Here is an 18,332-nt window from a genome sequence, read left to right as displayed (position 1 = left end):
GCGAAAAGAAAATAAAAAAAAGAAAAAGAAAAAGGAAAGAAGAAGAAACGGTCCATAATTTTACCGCCACTTTCGTTTAATTTTAGTCCTTAAAATAAAGACCATTTAAAATCAAGTCAAATCTTGGAGATAATTTTATATGAAAAAAATGTTAAGGATAAAAAAATTTTTTGACATATAACTTAAAAACCAAAATTATACTTAACCCTAAATTCAATACAAGGTAGACAACTATTAACATAAATAAATCTGAAAAAATATCATACCATAAAGAGATTTAAGTATGTTGAACGTATTACATAGGATAATGGAAAAATTTAAAAAGATGTAAACTATAAAATTCAAGTGGATTGGTTAAAGTGGTGAAGTATGTCAAAATTTATATTTGACAAAAAGTATTTTTAATATAAAGTCTATCCCAACTGTTTGTGGATTTTCTGCTTTGGTGTTCAGGCGTGAAAATCTCACAATTTTATTTCTTACCGTAAGAATGATGGCAAATCCCCTATACTCATTCATCAAAATATGTCCACAAAAAAATATTTCACAAAAAAATTATTTTCACATTTTTATAAAATATGTTTCGTTCTCTTCTTCAACTGATATGAGACTTACATTTCAGTTTCTGCTCCTAATGAGAGCCAACGTCTTTGTTAAAACATCGATTCAGATTTTAACTCTCGTACCATTTTGTAACAACCCAACCCAACTTATTGCACTTCATTTTCCTGCATGCCTTGAGTTATTCAAATCCTAGCACTTTCTCTTAATCTTCAATCGTCTCGTAAAAGTTAGTTTCCGACAAAGTGTAAGTCTTAAATTCAAAGAACCTTTTTTCCATATTTAAAACTTCACAACTCCTTACAACTAACATCACATGCTTAAAGGTTTCATCTTCTACATCCATAAACTCATGTCCTAAGGCCCTAATGTATCGTTGGATAAGTTTTATCTCACTCCATTAGATCAGCTATGTTATGTATTATATTATATATTATGGAAAAGTCTAGAGCCAGCAACTTTTGTAATTTTTGGCCAATATTTAACTATCAAAAGAAAAGTGAGTGATTTCTCATCATTAGATGTAATCTCACACCATTAAAAACACTATTGATAACCAATTGATGGTTACAAAATACCAAAGTTGCTGGCCCTTAGCATTGCTCATTATATTATAGCAGAATATTAAACCACCACAAAGATATAAGCATAAATTTAAGAGGAGTTTTAGAGAGTCAGTAAATTTTGTGATTTATAACTATCAATTAATTATTATTATTAATAATTTTAATAGTGTGAAATTATTCATTTTATTTTGTTGGTTAAATACTGATCAAATTTTAATAAAAGTGCCGGTTTCCTAGATTTTTTCTAAATTTAATGTATGAGAGATGATAATACTTAAATAAATAAACAGTGAAACATATATGAATACAATAAAAAGCGATAATATATAAGAGAGAATATTCAAATAACGTCTTTTATTGCTAAATAGATATAGTAGGATATCATCTTAGGTGATTTGACGATTGAAGAGAAGATCGACAAAGTTTTCAATTAGAGAAAGATTATCAAAGATGATCTATGTGTGAAGAGTTTTATTATAAACATAACATATGATAAGATACAACGATATTATTTTGATTCATGTATGTATAGTTGATCCTACATAGAAAAATAAGACTTTGTTATAATTAATGTATGATGTATCGTTAGTTAATTCTTATTTTTTCAAGATAAAATTAAAAAAAAAATATACATTAAAAATATTAAAATATGTTTTAGCATACATTAATCACATTAAAGTCAGTTGGTAGATATATATAGCCAGTATAATTTTACGAAGCATGTGAAGAAGATAAGAATTTAACTCCAGTTAGTCCAAACAAGTTTCATGAAGAGGAAAATAAATCCATTGAATCAGAAAATTTAACTTGTCTAACATTTTGTTTCCTAAAAAAAGAAGAGAGAGTATTTTGAGAGGTCATGGTTGATGAGAGAAAAAAAAGGCAAGCCCCTGGAAAGGTGTGCTAAAAATGGGAGTCAAGATTCTAAGATTAGGAAAATTATTGGTTTTGAAGTGGAGAATGGAAAAAGAACAAGAGGTGGTACGCAATCCAAGGAAGCGAAAAGAGGAATATAGATGTTGTTGAAGCACAATAAAGCAGGGAAGCAGAGAAGCGAAAGGTGGATTGCCCTTGCCCTCTCTCCTTCACTAAGAAAGACACAGAGCAAAGTCACCAAAAGACGAAGCTGGAAACAATGACGCGCACGGTTGTGTCGGTGGTGATGCTGTGCATCTTGGCAGCAACCGTGATTGCTGAAGATCCATACGTCTACTACACATGGAATGTCTCCTATGGCACCATTTCTCCATTGGGTGTTCCACAACAAGCTATCCTCATCAACAACCAGTTTCCAGGCCCTGAGATCAATGGCTCCAGCAACAACAACATTGTTGTCAATGTCTTCAACAACATCGACGAGCCCCTCCTCTTCACCTGGCATGGTATCCAGTTGAGGAAGAATTCATGGCAAGATGGTACACCAGGAACAATGTGCCCCATCCAACCGGGGACCAACTACACCTACAAGTTCCAGGTGAAGGATCAGATCGGTAGCTACTTCTACTTCCCAAGCCTTGGGCTCCATAGAATGGCTGGTGGTGTTGGTGGCTTGAGAATATTCAGCAGGTTGTTGATCCCAGTTCCATACCCAGATCCCGAGGATGAGTACTGGTTCATCATCGGTGACTGGTACACCAAGAGCCACAAGACTCTCCAAGGCTTCCTTGACAGCGGTCGCTCCATCGGAAGGCCCGACGGCGTTGTCATCAACGGCCAAACCGCCAAGGGAGACGGATCTGACAAGCCCATGTACACAATGAAGGCTGGAAAGACCTACAAGTTGAGAATCTGCAACACTGGCACCAAGGACTCCTTGAACTTCAGAATCCAGAATCATCCATTGACCCTTGTTGAGACTGAAGGCTCACACACCGTTCAGAACGTCTACGACTCTCTTGACGTCCACGTCGGACAGTGCTTCACCACCCTCATCACCGCCGATCAGGAGCCCAAGGACTACATCGTCGTTGCATCAACTCGCTTCACCAAATACAGCCTCACCGGAAAGGCCATCATCTCCTACGAGGGCTCCAGCACTCCCCCGTCACCTGATCTTCCACCTGCTCCGGTTGGTTGGGCCTGGTCTCTCAACCAGTTCAGGTCATTCAGGTGGAACCTAACTGCCAGCGCTGCAAGACCTAACCCTCAGGGTTCTTACCACTACGGTCAGATCAACATCACCCGCACCATCAAGATCGTCAACTCTGTCTCCAGGGAAGGTGGTAAGCTCAGGTACGCCATCAACGGTGTTTCCCACGCCGATCCCGATGTTCCATTGAAGCTCGCTGAGTACTACGGTTACGCCAGCAAGGTCTTCGACTACAACCTCATCAGCGATAACCCCACCGACGTCAGCAAGATCACCATTGCACCTAACGTCCTTAACGCCACCTTCAGGGACTTCATTGAAATCATCTTCGAGAACCACGAGAAGAGCATCCAGTCCTACAACCTCGACGGTTACTCCTTCTTCCTCGTCGCGTAAGCATTAAACAAATTAATTATTATTATTATTATTATTATGATTACTATTACTGTTATTTAAATATGTATGTTATGATGGATCAGCATGGAGCCAGGAAGGTGGGACGAATCAAAGAGGCAGAACTACAACCTTCTGGATGCAGTGAACAGGCACACGGTGCAGGTGTTCCCCAAGTCATGGTCAGCAATCATGTTGACATTCGACAACGCCGGAATGTGGAACATGAGGTCTGAGAATGCCGAAAACCGCTACTTGGGACAACAGATGTACTTCAGTGTTCTATCTCCAGGAAAATCATTGAGGGATGAGTACAATCTTCCTATCACTCAGCAAACCTGCGGTTTCCTCAAGGACCTGCCTGTACCAGCACCCGTTTACAGCTAGAAGCCCTTCTCTCGCCGGCTGAGCGTTATTCATTCATCGTCATAAGAGAGGAGATGGAGCATTTTTTTTCCCCTTTATAATATCGTATTTATTACTATTCAAATGGATGTATGTTTGCTTTGGTAACTGGGTTCGGTGCTAGCTCATGAAATTGTATCAATGCTTTTTTCATCCAGTGAAATAATTTCCCTCATTTAATACAAACATATGTAACTACTTATATTGAATTCATTTCAGCTCCCTTTTTATTTCTTCCATTAGTGTTTTGCATCGCAACAATATCTATGTTCTTTCAATTTCTCCGCTGCTAATTGCTAAACTATATATCTGAGATAAAGAAGCATGAAAAAAACCCTACAACCACGCCACCTTCTTCTTCTTCTTAATGTATCTAACTCTTAAATCTAAAAGAACAACTAAAATTAAACATATGTTCTATACACTTCAACATTATAATTTATTTATTATTCTCTTTCTATTTTTATTCGACATTTTAAAATTTTGATGCATTTATCTTCATTTTTTTTAATTTCTTTGCCTAATATATCTAACTCTTAAATCTAAAAGAACAACTATGATTAAACATATGTTGTATATATATACTTCAACATTATAATTTATTATTCTCTTTCTATTTTTATTCGACATTTTAAAATTTTGATGCATTTATCAGTTAATGCATTTTAATTTGATACAATATATTTATAATTTGAGTCATTACCAATAAAATAACAAAGAGGGGAATAACACCTATTTTATTTTAAACTCATTACCAAAAAGTAATTTGAGTTATAATGTTCAGCTAGTATGAAATTTATATTCATAATTAAATAAATCAACAACATAATTTAATACACACCACACTTTTTCTTTATTTGAAGTGGGAAAAATTAAACACTCTGCAGAATATATTACTCTACTACTTAAATACTATACATTTTTTTTGGTCTCTTAAATACTATACATTTATGCTTTTTTTAAAAAATAAAGAAAAAACCTTTCTCAAAATCAAATTTTTGGGAAGGACAAAAAAACTAGATCCACCTCAATTATTTTCACAAACTTGAATACGTGAAAAGAAAAAAATAATATTAGAAAAATAATAAAAAAATATCTAAATTTATCTTATTTAATATTTATTATTATAAACAAAATTGAAGTACAATTTCTATGTCATAAAATGCTACCGCCATACTAGGTAGTTTTTCTTCTGCATTTTTTTACTATATTTATGTAAAAGGAAATTTCATATAATTAAGCTTTTAAGACTGAACAAAATGAAATGCAATTCAAAATAAGGGTTATAAAAAGTATTGCTAGCAAGTTCCTTAAAAATACTCTTTAAAATATATTACAATTAGATAGTTTGAATACAAAATGCAAATTAAATGCAAACTTTTTTAAGTTGCATATACATTGAATGTCGTATTTGGAAAAAACAGAACTTTTTACTGTAATTCTCTTAACCAATGAATTTAAGACGCTGTTTTAGCTAAATCTAATTAAAATTGAGCAGTGCTAACCTTCACTCTTTCATTTGAAAGAATTTATTATTTATGCATTGTTTTTAAAAGAATTTTGCATTATATTATTTTCGTAGAACTTTTGTGTTGTTTTGTTAGAAATTTTATATATGTTAATTTTAGAGAATTTTATTTTTCACTTTTATAAAAATATTTCTCTGTTATCTTAAAAAAATTCTTTTGTTATTTGCATAAAAAAATGGATAGAATATTAAAAAAAAAAACAGAAGAGGCAGTTATGTGGCACAAAAACCAAATGTAACTAATATATGTTGGGACTTAATTATAAAAAAACGAACAATGCAACGTTTTTCACAAAAACAAAAATGATATAATTTACATACCAATCTTATAAGGAAAAGTCTACGTTACCAACAGCATATCTGCCAACTTCTGCCAATTCTTATTTATAATTGTGTTTGTGGATGTGTCTAATAATTAATATATTTTAAATACATATATAAAGAGACACATTCAGAAAATATATCTATAAAGACACTTTTATTAAACACAGCTATAAAAAAGACATTTTTATTAGACACATCCACAAACACACTTCCATGAAACACAATTATAAATAAGAATTAGCAGAAATTGGCACATATGCTGTTGGTAACGTAACGGAACCGATCTTATAATTAGTAAATCAAGTAGCTAATTTCATTCATTAGTCATTTATCCATTCTTTATAATGCTGGTTTAATATAGGTGTCAAAAGTGAAAACAAATTTCAGTGCCCAAACAAACAAATTCTCAAACCCAATCACAATGAATGTGTGCTACTGTAAAATGTGTAATCAATCATTTTCAAATAATAACATAACAAACACAATTTCTTTATTTTTTAGAATTTCTTTCTTCAAAAGTGGTTCGATAATAAAGTATCCTTAAATCACAAGTGCTTTATAAAAACGTCCTCATAAGCAAGTGCCTTGAGAACACTAGATTGTTAAGAATGTTAAGGTAAAAAAAGTATATACATATATAAAGATAGTTTTTTATATATTTAATATGATTGAAATTTTTAAAATGTTATATTCTTTAAAAAAAAAAGACCCATGAAGTTTGTAACACAATTCAACGAATGTCATCAGCATTCCAAAAATAGCAACAAGAAAGTGCTTTGAAGTGGAAAATGAATAACCGTAAGAGGAAGTACGCATTCCAAGGAGCATATATAAGCAATTTGGAAGCGAGAGGTGTTAGCGGATACAGAGATTTTCATGGTTGAGAAATAGCGAGCAACGCCCATATAAACATGATAATTAACGAGAAGAATCATAGCACAGAATAAAGCTAGCTAGCTAGCTAGTCATTGAAAACAAAAACAAAAACATTACACCTTCAAGAAAACAAAAAGATTAATAAATTTATGTATATATAGGAGATGGATAGGGTAATAATATATTTGTTATTGGCATGTCTGTTTTCATGGACAATCTCGGTGGTACGAAGTGAAGATCCATATTGGTACTTTACATGGAAGGTTACTTATGGAATTGCTTCCCCATTAGGTGTTCCACAACAAGTGATTCTCATCAATGACCAATTTCCAGGACCAAATATCAATTCCACCAGCAACAATAACATCGTTGTTAATGTTTTCAACAATCTTGATGAGCCCTTGCTTTTTCATTGGTATGGATCATCATCATTATTCATTATTCATTATTCAAAATTATTGTGAATTCTCCTTGAACTCATAAATTTGTAGGTCCGGGGTGCAACAAAGAAAGAATTCATGGCAAGACGGTCTTCCAGGGACGAATTGCCCAATCCAACCAGGTGCCAACTTCACATACAAGTTTCAGGTGAAGGATCAGATAGGAAGCTACTTCTACTACCCCAGCCTCGGCCTCCACAGGGCAGCCGGAGGATTCGGCGGCCTCCGCATAAACAGCCGCCTACTCATCCCCGTCCCATACCCAGATCCGGAGGACGACTACACTGTCCTCATTGGCGACTGGTTCACAAAGAGCCACGCAACCCTCAAGAAATTTCTAGATGGCGGCCGCTCCCTGGGGCGGCCGGAAGGGGTGCTCATCAACGGCCAGAACGCCAAAGGCGACGGCTCCGACAAGCCCCTCTTCGAAATGAAAGAAGGGAAGACTTACAAGTACAGAGTCTGCAACGTTGGCCTCAAGGACACCCTCAACTTCAGGATCCAAGACCACCCTATGCTGCTCGTCGAGATGGAAGGTTCTCACACCGTTCAGAACACATACGATTCCCTCGACGTCCACGTCGGAATGTGCTTCAGTGTTCTCGTAACTGCCGACAAGAAACCCAGGGATTATTACATGGTTGCTTCAACTAGGTTTAGCAAAACCCTAATTACTGGAAAAGGGATCATAAGGTACAGCAACGGAAAAGGTCCAGCTTCACCTGAAATTCCAGCAGCACCGATTGGTTGGGCTTGGTCGCTGAACCAATTCAAGTCCTTCAGATGGAACCTTACCGCCAGCGCTGCAAGGCCTAATCCTCAGGGAAGTTACCACTACGGTCAGATCAACATTACCCGAACCATTAAGCTCGTTAATTCGGTTAGTAGGGGCAGTGGGAAGCTCCTTTATGGACTCAACGGTGTTTCACATGTTGACCCGGAAACACCCATCAAGCTTGCTGAGTACTTTGAAATCCCTGACAAGGTCTTCAAGTACAATGTCATCTCCGATAACCCTAGCAGCGTCGCAACCACCCTCACCGTACAACCCAATGTGCTTAACATCACGTACCGCACCTTTGTTGAGATCGTCTTTGAGAACCATGAGAAGAGCATCCAGTCATATCATCTTTGCGGCTATTCTTTCTTCTTTGTCGCGTAAGCGCGCATTCATGTTTTCTTTATCTGTTTCTTTCTTTAGTTGTTCGATCTGATCTGTTATTAAAAATGAAATGATGCAGCATAGAGCCAGGGATGTGGACGCCAGAGAAGAGGAAGAGCTATAACATGCTTGATACGGTGAGCAGGAACACAGTACAGGTGTTCCCAAAGTCATGGGCGGCGATACTGCTGACATTCGACAATGCCGGAGTATGGAACTTGAGGTCGGAGATAGCTGAGAACCGCTACTTAGGACAACAACTATACATAAGCGTTTTGTCCCCTGAACGTTCAATCAGGGATGAGTTCAACATTCCAAATAATTGCTTGCTTTGTGGCGCCGTCAAGGATTTGCCAAAGCCACCACCATACGCCTAATCATTTTTGTAAAATGTCACTCCTTTTCTTTTCTTCTATAAAGCTAGCTTTGTAATCCTTTGATGAGATGGTCAGCTAGTGATTTTTTTTTTTTTTTTCAAATACCAAAAGTAGGGGGAAATTTGTTGATCAGTTAGAGATGTTGATCAGTCTGGAACAAACCGTGTTTAAAAATCGCATTACATTTTTGTATTTTCACATTAGTTTTTTTAATATACATACTCTTGAAAACCTATAAAAAAAAATGAGATGAATAAATAAGATCACATGCAAAAGTAATATATGGAGAAGATGTATATATATATACACAATCTTATCTCACATAATACTTACAAAAATAAAAAGAGTATATATCTGAATTTTTAATTGTTTTTACTTTTTATACATAGATTTCACCCAACTAAAAGCCTCTTATTATGTTTATTTTTTCTTAAAAAAGGCAAATTTCTGCACGAAGAGTAACATTATGTGCAAGGGTTTTTTTTTTGTTCGCTGTTCACTTCTCGTCATAACATTTGTACAGCTCCAGAGTATATAGTTACGTTGTTCAAAATCTATAAATTATAGATACTTGTTGAGTTTCCCTATTTACATGTTAGATACACTGATACACATATGACAGTCAATTGATATTCGTCTACAGACGTCTTCTGTGTCCAATTGCACTAAAGAATTTGTAGTTATGTTGTTCAAAATCTATAAAGTATAGATACCTCATTTGTTTACATATTACATACTAGATATTATACTCAATTTATATTAGTCCGACATACATATTTTCTACATCTTTTTGTGCTAACAAAAATAAAAAAACACTTCTACAGACACGCTTATTTGAAATATGATGTTATATAAGTATTTTTTATTCATGAACATTATTGTAATTTTTTTTTTTTTGTTTCTCCCGGTATCACCCAGCTACACCGGTAATCCGTCACAAGCTCCATTTAAGGGTTTCTACACAATAATATAATTTTATTAAAACAATTTATATATTTGCAACTGTTTCTAATGCTAATAGAAAAAACTTCTATAAATATATTCAAATACAAAATATTTTTCTACTTCTACTTCTGACAAAAATTCTTCTCGCAAATAAACAAACCCAATATCTACTTACCCAAACGGTTTAAACAATTTTTTTAAATGGGCAGGCATTTGTAATGGCCCAGACACGTGTGGTCTATTGATGATAAATATATTAGAAAATTAACTTGAGACCTAAAGGGATCAACTATAGTTCGATCTTTTATCAATCCTAACACTGCCTGCAGAAGCCTGATTTGCTGCTCGATTACTCCCAAAGTTCTTTCGATTTGATTCCCTTGCAATTCTAGAGCCAAACTACATACATAGAGTAATAAAGACAAATCAATTAAAGTGCAAGAGTGGCCATTTCTATTGGCAGGGCCAAATAAATGTTCCAACTTAATATAAATTATAGTCATTGTCAGCCACCTGCAGTGGTGTTGCATCCCCTCCAAGTGTTGTTGAAATATTACGAAGGGTGTATTTGCGAGTTGGGATCTTGGAGGAAAATGGGGGAAACAGAAGGTCTTTGACTTTAAGAGTAAGATGAAATCCTCTGCAATATTCAAGCCTTTCCCCCCAAAACTCCAACTCACATAACTCATCCTTGGGGGAAGAGCACCAAGTTTCTCGTTGACATTTGAAAAGGACAAATAGCTGAGTAGAAAACGAGTTCTTGTAGATTTCTATAGAACATTACTACATTAGGATCCCGAAAATGGACCAAAACTAAAAAAATCACAGAGCTCTCAATTTTATTACAGACAGGCACCAGAGCTCTGATTACAAATGCCTTAAAAAATTGCAAGCACTCAAAGGCTATATTGTTTACCCCAATGGTTGTGTAGATTCACTACCCAACCGTTGATTCCATACGTAAAACATAAATTCAGAACCGTGGAGTTTAGATATGCATACCTGGATTGCCCGTTTTGGCAGAATTGCTGCCTCATTCAAACCAAGCAATGCTGCAACCTTCAAGAAACACGTACAACAGTAACGTCCAAGTCGTTAGAAATCATTTCTTGTTTCTTTCTTCAGACAGAAATGAGAAAGATTTGGCACAATAATCTCACTGCAGTAAGAAAGCTTTTCAGATACTAACATCAATTGGCTATTTATACCAAAAGTGTTTCCACTCTATAGACTCAGTTCAGGTATCAGCGCCAAAGTTTCAAGTCATTCCCATTCGCAAGCATAAAATTGTGTTACCAACCGCACATAACATTTTTTATTAAGCTGAGTCAATGATTCAAAAAAGTCTCGAGGAAGCAATGCCAGTCAGCCTTAAAATGTCCAACAAAATGTATATCCATAACAAGTGCATGACATTAAAAAACATGGGGAGTAAATGCATCTTTGAAACACAAATAAAACAGCAATACCTCTCTTAAAATCCTTTTATCACCGATGCCACTAGGTTGATCAAGGTTGGCAATCTCCCACAAAGGAAAGTTGAGCAAAACCCTAATCACATCCTCATCCAAGAATGGAAATCTAGCCTGAAAGAAAAATATACTTTATTAGAAACTAGAAACAAGGAAAAACAGAAGAAAAGGGGGGGTAACTGGTCAGTCTACAAAGTCAAGAACATTGATTTTTCTTATATGTAAAATTGAACATTACCTCCTTTCCATTATCAGCAATACATCTATCATCTCTCCCTAAATTTCTTTTCCAGATTCTTTGCATGTCTAGTTTCATTTCTTCGTGTAGCCCCAGCCAACTGATACAGGCATATTATACCATCAGGATGCATTGAAATGACGATTCACAAATATCAATATGGAAGAAAGCACGACCACAATCACAAAGGCACAAAACTAGAAAATTATATCATCCAGGAAAATCTAAAAAGGGAAAAGAATTTCATTCTCTACAACATGGAATCATGAATTTTATAATTTTAAGTCTTGTCCTTGTATATAATGTTAAAACACAATTCACCAGTATCATAGTAATACCTTCCTCGACTATAACTTGTTCTATGTCGACCATACCCAGCACATTGTTCATCAGCGCCAGAACCAACAAGGAGAATCCTTGCACTGGACTTATACTTAGCTCGTGCAGGATTTTCATCATCATTATCATCTATATTTGCACCAGACACCCATCCATCACCACCAGCAGCGAGCCATAAAGCTATTCCAATATTAAGATCCTGAAATGATGTGGAAACCACTCACATCACCAGATCAGAAATAGTAGAGTGAGTCTGGAAACTTAGAAAATGGGTTTCAGGGATACTTCGATAAAAGGTATATATCTTTGACTTGAGTTTGTAGTTCATGTTAGTGCATTATAAGTAACTTTTTATATTACTTTATATACTTCTATGATGCACAAAAGCTTCATTTTTACTCATCTATTTGTATTACCTTAAACTTCTTAAATATGTGACAGACTTTTTAATAAAATTCCTGGATTTACGTATCATAGTATCATATTTAATACTTGTATCTGCATTGGTGCAACATAGGTTACCTTAGAGAATCAGGTGGTAATATAAATTAACATAATTACTTAAATGACAGACTAAAAAAATAAATATTGGTTCACAGGATTAACTGGTACCATGTAGGTATTAGCAGGATTTATGAGTGACATAACATGACTAGTTTCGAACACCAAGTCTGACAATTCAGAATCAATCTCCACAAGTCTCCACCTGTGTTTACAATGAGAAAACATTTGAACACGATAGAAACTAGAAATAACATTGTTTCTATGGAAGTATGTACAGTGCCCAAGATGCATAATCACAAGAATAAAGCAAAAATAAGAGACTCCATATTACAGAGTAAACTAGATATAGTTTTTAAACCACTGTATTTGATCTACATGTTCCTTTACCTAATGAATTTGTATCCTCTCATGTTCAAATATACATGAGAGGATCCAAATTCTCACCTCCCAGCTTAAGTTTCTGGCAATGACATTTTCTAAAATCGAAACTAAAATCTCATTTAAATTTATTCATCTTCAAATCACAAACCCATTAACTTTTATCATATTCAATGTTGATACGTTTCTGCAAGTATTGGTTGAATACATTTCTATTTGAAATTCGATTACTTTTGTTAGTCATTACCAACGGTGACAAAGCAAAATTTCCCAGTAAACTGATGTCATCAGTCACCAATATTCAACGTCCATAACAATGGAAGAGAGATTATTCGGAGACTTCAGTAGAAATAAAACATTCTTTTCTTTCTCAAAATCTTCAACAGGAAAGACAATAGATACAATTCAATATTACTCAGCTTGAGTTTAAAAACTATTCAGTACATAATAGCAAAAGATACTCAAGTTAATGCATACACAAAAATATAATACCTAAAGGAAAAAGTAGAACAATTCATACCTATATTTTCTAACAAGAAACTAGAAAACAGAAAGTAAGACAGGCCCATGAAACACTTCAGTTACCATTGCATACCTTCTGGAAGGTGCAACTCTTTTCAGTTCTTTTAACCCAGCCTTGGCAGATATTCTATCTGGAGCAAACTGACCATCAAAGCTTACATTAAGTAGATCAATTTGATCTGCCAACACAAAAGAAAGATTAAGCAATCAGCTCAGTTGAAATCTTCAAAATAAAAAACATGCCAACTCAACTAGTTCTACTCCATGTGTTTCTAACCAGATAATTAACTAACTAGGATTATGTAAAGTAACAGCAAAGAAATCAAATGAAGCTTATTGGGAAGCACTCACAACTTTGATCTAGGCATTGATCTAATAATGCTGCAAGTATCATAGAATCCAGACCACCAGAGAAAAGAATGGCCACAGGAACAAAGTTCTCTTCTTTAGTACTCGATATTGCTGCCTGTGCAATCAAATCCAAATATTTCAATTAATCCTGGCAAATATAAATAATATTGACAGAAGGAAAAGTGGAAAACATTGACAGTTCAAGCATAAACTCAAAGGTCCTCCATGGCAATCACATCAGATATATGATCCATATATCTAAAAAGGTTTTAGATTACTGTTAAGTTTTATGGGTATGATTGACATGAAAGGAACTTCCAATCCAATAATTGGTTGTGTGAAAAACGTCTAATAAAATGCTATGCAGTGGTCTTAGATTGAATCTGATTTAATGTCAATAATCAAGGACTCAAGGGTTATCAGGGTAGCTAAGTTCGTCGATTTTCACTCAGCACGTGGTGTAATCTAACTGGGAGCCCTTCACCATGAAATAACCTTTCAGGAAACACTATGTAAGTTTCCTTGTGTCAATTACATTCAGTTAGAGCTAAAATCATTCATCCATCAAACAAACTATCAAATATCCCCACAGCTGAAAACATCTTAACAAACAGACTAGTAAGAACATATCCTGTTACTACCATTTATCACAGACAAAAGCCACAAAAGACATAAATCATATCAGCAACATTCATATTCAATGTCAGTAATCCAATTTCCATCAAATCAGAGACCTGGTATATTGTATACATTGAAGTACGCCGCAACACAGACTCGTGTAAAGCATTTAGCAAAACATGAGCTGGCACTGGAATTGTTGACTGAGTTGAGCCTGCTTAGTCAAGACGAAGATGTCACAATCTAATAAAACTAAAAACAACCAAATTGCCAAATAGTACAAAAGGGGTTGGAACATATACTAGGAATTAAATTTTCCAATAATTAAATGGAGCATTCAGCATTAATATATGATAACACCTTTATCACATGGAACTGCCTCTTAAGAAGCAGAATGCATATTGTGTTTCCCTGTTAAAAAACTTACATTTGTATATCTGCAGGTCTTCAGAGTTGGGTTCAATGGAAGTTCTCTCCCACTTAATAAGTTCCTTTAACATGGAATTTGTGTATTCATGTAGCTTGAGCTCACCAGCCATATGTCCATTTGATTTTGAACCATCCACATCCAGACTATATATCCCACATGGTAGCTCCTCCCAGTAACTAGGACAACTGAGTCCATTATGTGTTTCATACTCTGCAGCAAATTACTATAAATAAGCCCAATTGTCAAAAGCTTTAATTTACAAATTCAATAACCTGCACAACCGGAAGTGAAACATAAGTAGAAAATAGTCCTACATAGTTTATGAAAGACAAATATAATCTATCCAAATAAGTCTAGTTCACAGAAAGTGAAGCATAAGTAGAAGATTAACCAAATATGCTCCATAGAAGGGAAATACCAGAGGTCTGCTCAGTAGGAAAAATAGGTGAGACAGAAGAAAGCAGGAAGGTGGAGTCATCTTGTGTAGGCCAGTGAACAAGGAGGCTCCTTCTACCAAATGCATCTCGGCCAAACCAGAGAGTCCGTGAACTATCCTACAAAAGACCAAAATGAAAAAAGAAGGTACCACCTCAAACTTCATGATTCGTGCAGAAGAAACAGATAGAGCCCAAAATTTGGACAAACAGAAACTTACCACTTCGAGTTACCTGCCAATAGATGATAGCCCACGGCCCTTTAATAGTAGAAAGAACATCTGGAACAGTACTCTTCCCACTTCTAGCACACTGGGCGGTAGCACAATAACCACAGGAGCAACACCTTCCTAGAGTTTGCAAGAGGAATTCAGCATCATTGCAATCACTTGCAATGTCAAGTCCTCCAAAAATCTCACCTAAAGAGGCACAATAAAAATCAAAACCTAAAATGATTCACTACTCACCAAGATGAAAAAAATGGGAGACATATCCCTCAGATATATAAATAAATAGAAAACACAACCAATAACACAGAGCAAAACCATAAAGATAAACTGATAAGACATTTCACACGTTGACACATGGTGGTTGGCTATATATACAGTAGTTTTAAATTGCCAGGCAACTACAATTGCAGCCGCAATGTTGCTGCCGTGAGACAATAGTGCTTGCAACGCAAGCAGAGTCTCATTCATATAACATATATAATCTAAAATGATTATGAAAAACATATATATAAGATGTAAAATGTTCCAGTACCATTATACACAAGAACATTTCCAGATGCATCTACGAGAGGCTGAACAAGAGGATTGCTTCCCCTGAGCTGCAAAGTTGCACCAATGAAATGAAGCTGCGCCGTACATTCTCCATTATCATCATTCCCTTGAGAACAGAATCCGTGTCCTTCATCACCTGCTGCTATGAAGGAAGATGAGATATGGTTTCTCCCCAAAACGCTGCGTTGCAGGGAGACTTTCTTTACACCTAAACTGTCGGGACCCCTTCTCCGGAGAGCTTCCTTGACGTCATCCACGGAGAACGACAGCTGTAAAAAGAAACATGAGCAAGCAACTTTAAACGGCGTAAAAAAAGAAAGAATGGCAGTAACAGTTGAAACTTTGAATTGAGCTTACTTTCTCAGTTGCAGGAGGTGGGGATGTTAAGGAGGATGAGGTGATGCGAATGGCAGAGACAATCAATGCGATTCCGCACATCTCCGCCCTGCTTGGCTGCTACTGCTACGATTGTGGTTTTCGTTGGGGTTTTGAATTTTATTGATGCATTTAGTTAGGGTTTAAAAAGATAATCTTGAATCCTTCTTTCAACAGCGGCTTCCGTAGCATAGTGGTAGTGCGTTCGCTTCGTAAGCGAAAGGTCGCGAGTTCGATCCTCGCCGGGAGCTTTCGTTTTACCCGAGCTCTCGCTGTCGTTGTTTTGTGGTCCCGTTTGTTGGCGCCTGCTTTTGGTTGTAGATTTGTGGAGTTATTGAATGATGGACTCATGGACCGATGGAGTTAACCCGGAGCGGCCAAGCCTGATTATTTATTTATGGTGGAAACTCAAGTGATTATTTATTTATGGTCGTGAAAGTTGATAACTGATTTAACTAGATTTTTAACTAACAGTTGAGACGTTGTTTTGTAAGCCTCTCCTTGCTCTTTGCTTTTTTTCAAGGAACCCTTCCTTTTTAAAAAAAAAAATTAGCTAATTAATTAATTATTAGAATTAATGAATATGTTTTGATTATAATTATTATTTTTTGTTCTGATTTAATAAATTTAATATTGCTATTTATTTATTTTGTTTTAAAAGAAAAAAAAAGAGAAATAAAAGAACGGAAGGATGAAAAAGACATTTGTATCTTATTTTTAGTGTTGTATCTTATCTTATTTTTAAAACATTTAAAACCAAATGCAGCCCTACATCATAGTGTCCACTTAATTCAGACAAGGGACCATGGCCTTTCCAAACTTTTTATAAAAAACTTAGTAGTACTTTTTTAAAAGATAAAAAATAGTTCAATTGACTTAAATATTTTACTATGACTTAAAGTATCTAATAAGTTCAATAAACAACACTCTCTCTATCTTTAAGTTTAAATATAAAAAATTAGATATTTTTTATTTATTTAATTTAATATTATTTATATTTTACTATTTGTTTAATTTAATTTTTATATAATAAAAAAATAGAATATTCAATAAGTATTAATATTATTGTATTTGTATAAATTGATAAAAAAATTCAATAAATATTATAAATTTTAATATTTGTCCTTCTAACTTCTTCTTTACATATTTTACAAGATATATATTCAAATTTTTATATAAAATAATAATAAAAAATCAAAGAATTGATACATTTTTTAAGATGAATGCTAATATTTAAGAAGGAGAACATATAACTTTTACAATATCAACACCTATAGATAGTTCTTCTACTTTAATGAATAACGAAGAAAGTGAGATATAACCTTCAAAAGTTCAAAAAGTTACATCTATGACTTTAACCTTAACTTTTTGGAACGAGATCTTGAAAAACAGTTTTAAATTTGGCAATATCACTCAAACCAGAGAGATGAGATTAGACGAGCTTATCTTAAATTGGTCCATATCAAAAATATTTTGACAATTATTTTCTATCTAGCCCTCCAAAATTTTGTTTCAAATTCCGCCACTCTCCAAAAGCCCCTTCTTTGGCCAAATAATTTGCCACACCGTTCGCACTTCTTTGTATAAGAACAAATCGCAGCTGCCAACTTAGACGATACTTGAATTCAAATTTTTTTGGTAAATTTTATGGTACTTTTGTTGTAACGTCTAAATTGTCTAATTTATATTTTAAAATAAAAAAATAAAATATTTAAAATAAAAAATAAATTATCTAAAATTTATTAAATATTATTTATTTTTATTTTTTAGTATTTTTTTTTGTGACTAAATAAAAAAATAAAAAAAGACAAAACAAATTAATTGACTTGGATCATATCTAAATTTATTAGATGGTAAAATATTTTTTAGTAATTTAAGTCCAGTATAGTATAATAAGTACCATAGTATTTATCTATTTTTTTAATAATATCATTTTCTCATGATCTTTTGGATAGCACCAATGATTAACAAAGAGAAACGCATCCATTAAATCAATCTGGTGGTAGATCACATGATTAACTTCCACTTCCAAGACCATCAGCAAACCACGCCAAATCTCTCAAACTTCATCTCGTAGCACAGTCATTCCAAGGACCTTTTTCAACTGCCATGAATTTAATTCCTAGCTTCAGTGCGAAATATACATCCAAATCTAGTTAGCTTTTTTTCTTTAAAGATGCTTCCTTCACACTTTAATTTTAAAATTTTAAATTCTAGACAGAT

The 18,332-nt window shown here is 34.5% G+C and overlaps 3 protein-coding genes and 1 non-coding gene across 5 annotated transcripts; 3 read left to right on the top strand and 1 right to left on the bottom strand.

Annotated features, from left to right (window-relative positions):
- LOC107634769 (L-ascorbate oxidase homolog) lies at positions 2,183-4,251 on the top strand. Its single transcript, XM_016338191.2, has 2 exons — positions 2,183-3,608; positions 3,696-4,251. Exons 1-2 carry the CDS (start codon positions 2,263-2,265, stop codon positions 3,994-3,996), a joined length of 1,647 nt encoding a protein of 548 aa, XP_016193677.1. The 5' UTR covers positions 2,183-2,262; the 3' UTR covers positions 3,997-4,251.
- Positions 6,805-8,872, top strand: LOC107634770 (L-ascorbate oxidase homolog). Its single transcript, XM_016338192.2, has 3 exons — positions 6,805-7,157; positions 7,234-8,340; positions 8,424-8,872. The coding sequence occupies exons 1-3, from the start codon at positions 6,907-6,909 to the stop codon at positions 8,719-8,721; spliced, it is 1,656 nt and encodes a 551-aa protein (XP_016193678.1). The 5' UTR covers positions 6,805-6,906; the 3' UTR covers positions 8,722-8,872.
- Positions 9,694-16,443, bottom strand: LOC107631828 (asparagine synthetase domain-containing protein 1). 2 transcript variants are annotated; one of them, XM_021119752.1, is made up of 15 exons: positions 16,092-16,443; positions 15,715-16,003; positions 15,187-15,371; positions 14,937-15,072; positions 14,516-14,728; positions 14,205-14,302; positions 13,471-13,585; positions 13,193-13,298; positions 12,328-12,421; positions 11,715-11,914; positions 11,377-11,476; positions 11,136-11,252; positions 10,669-10,725; positions 10,180-10,436; positions 9,694-10,065 (listed from the first exon to the last, which is right to left on the bottom strand). In XM_021119752.1, the coding sequence occupies exons 1-15, from the start codon at positions 16,170-16,172 to the stop codon at positions 9,864-9,866; spliced, it is 2,250 nt and encodes a 749-aa protein (XP_020975411.1). In that variant the 5' UTR covers positions 16,173-16,443; the 3' UTR covers positions 9,694-9,863. The 2 variants fall into 2 exon arrangements, with proteins under 2 accessions (XP_020975411.1, XP_016190880.1); XM_016335394.2 differs by lacking the exon at positions 10,180-10,436 and having other exon boundaries at positions 16,092-16,432.
- TRNAT-CGU lies at positions 16,289-16,360 on the top strand. Its single transcript has one exon. It is a non-coding gene; the product is annotated as a tRNA-Thr (tRNA).

This window comes from Arachis ipaensis, chromosome B03, assembly GCF_000816755.2.
Source record: "Arachis ipaensis cultivar K30076 chromosome B03, Araip1.1, whole genome shotgun sequence".
Taxonomy (NCBI): domain Eukaryota; kingdom Viridiplantae; phylum Streptophyta; class Magnoliopsida; order Fabales; family Fabaceae; genus Arachis; species Arachis ipaensis.
The sequence above is the reverse complement of the archived record's forward strand: the minus strand, read 5'-3'. Positions and strand labels throughout refer to the sequence as shown.

Excerpts from the sequence above, each read along its gene's own strand:
- LOC107634769 (XM_016338191.2), top strand. The coding sequence starts at position 2,263 with ATGACGCGCACGGTTGTGTCGGTGGTGATGCTGTGCATCTTGGCAGCA. Across the intron at positions 3,609-3,695 it reads TACTCCTTCTTCCTCGTCGC|CATGGAGCCAGGAAGGTGGG; the intron begins GTAAGCATTAAA and ends ATGATGGATCAG.
- LOC107634770 (XM_016338192.2), top strand. The coding sequence starts at position 6,907 with ATGGATAGGGTAATAATATATTTGTTATTGGCATGTCTGTTTTCATGG. Across the intron at positions 7,158-7,233 it reads GAGCCCTTGCTTTTTCATTG|GTCCGGGGTGCAACAAAGAA; the intron begins GTATGGATCATC and ends ATAAATTTGTAG. Across the intron at positions 8,341-8,423 it reads TATTCTTTCTTCTTTGTCGC|CATAGAGCCAGGGATGTGGA; the intron begins GTAAGCGCGCAT and ends GAAATGATGCAG.
- LOC107631828 (XM_021119752.1), bottom strand. The coding sequence starts at position 16,172 with ATGTGCGGAATCGCATTGATTGTCTCTGCCATTCGCATCACCTCATCC. Across the intron at positions 15,372-15,714 it reads AAATGTTCTTGTGTATAATG|GTGAGATTTTTGGAGGACTT; the intron begins GTACTGGAACAT and ends GTGCCTCTTTAG. Across the intron at positions 10,726-11,135 it reads ATAAAAGGATTTTAAGAGAG|GTTGCAGCATTGCTTGGTTT; the intron begins GTATTGCTGTTT and ends TGTTTCTTGAAG.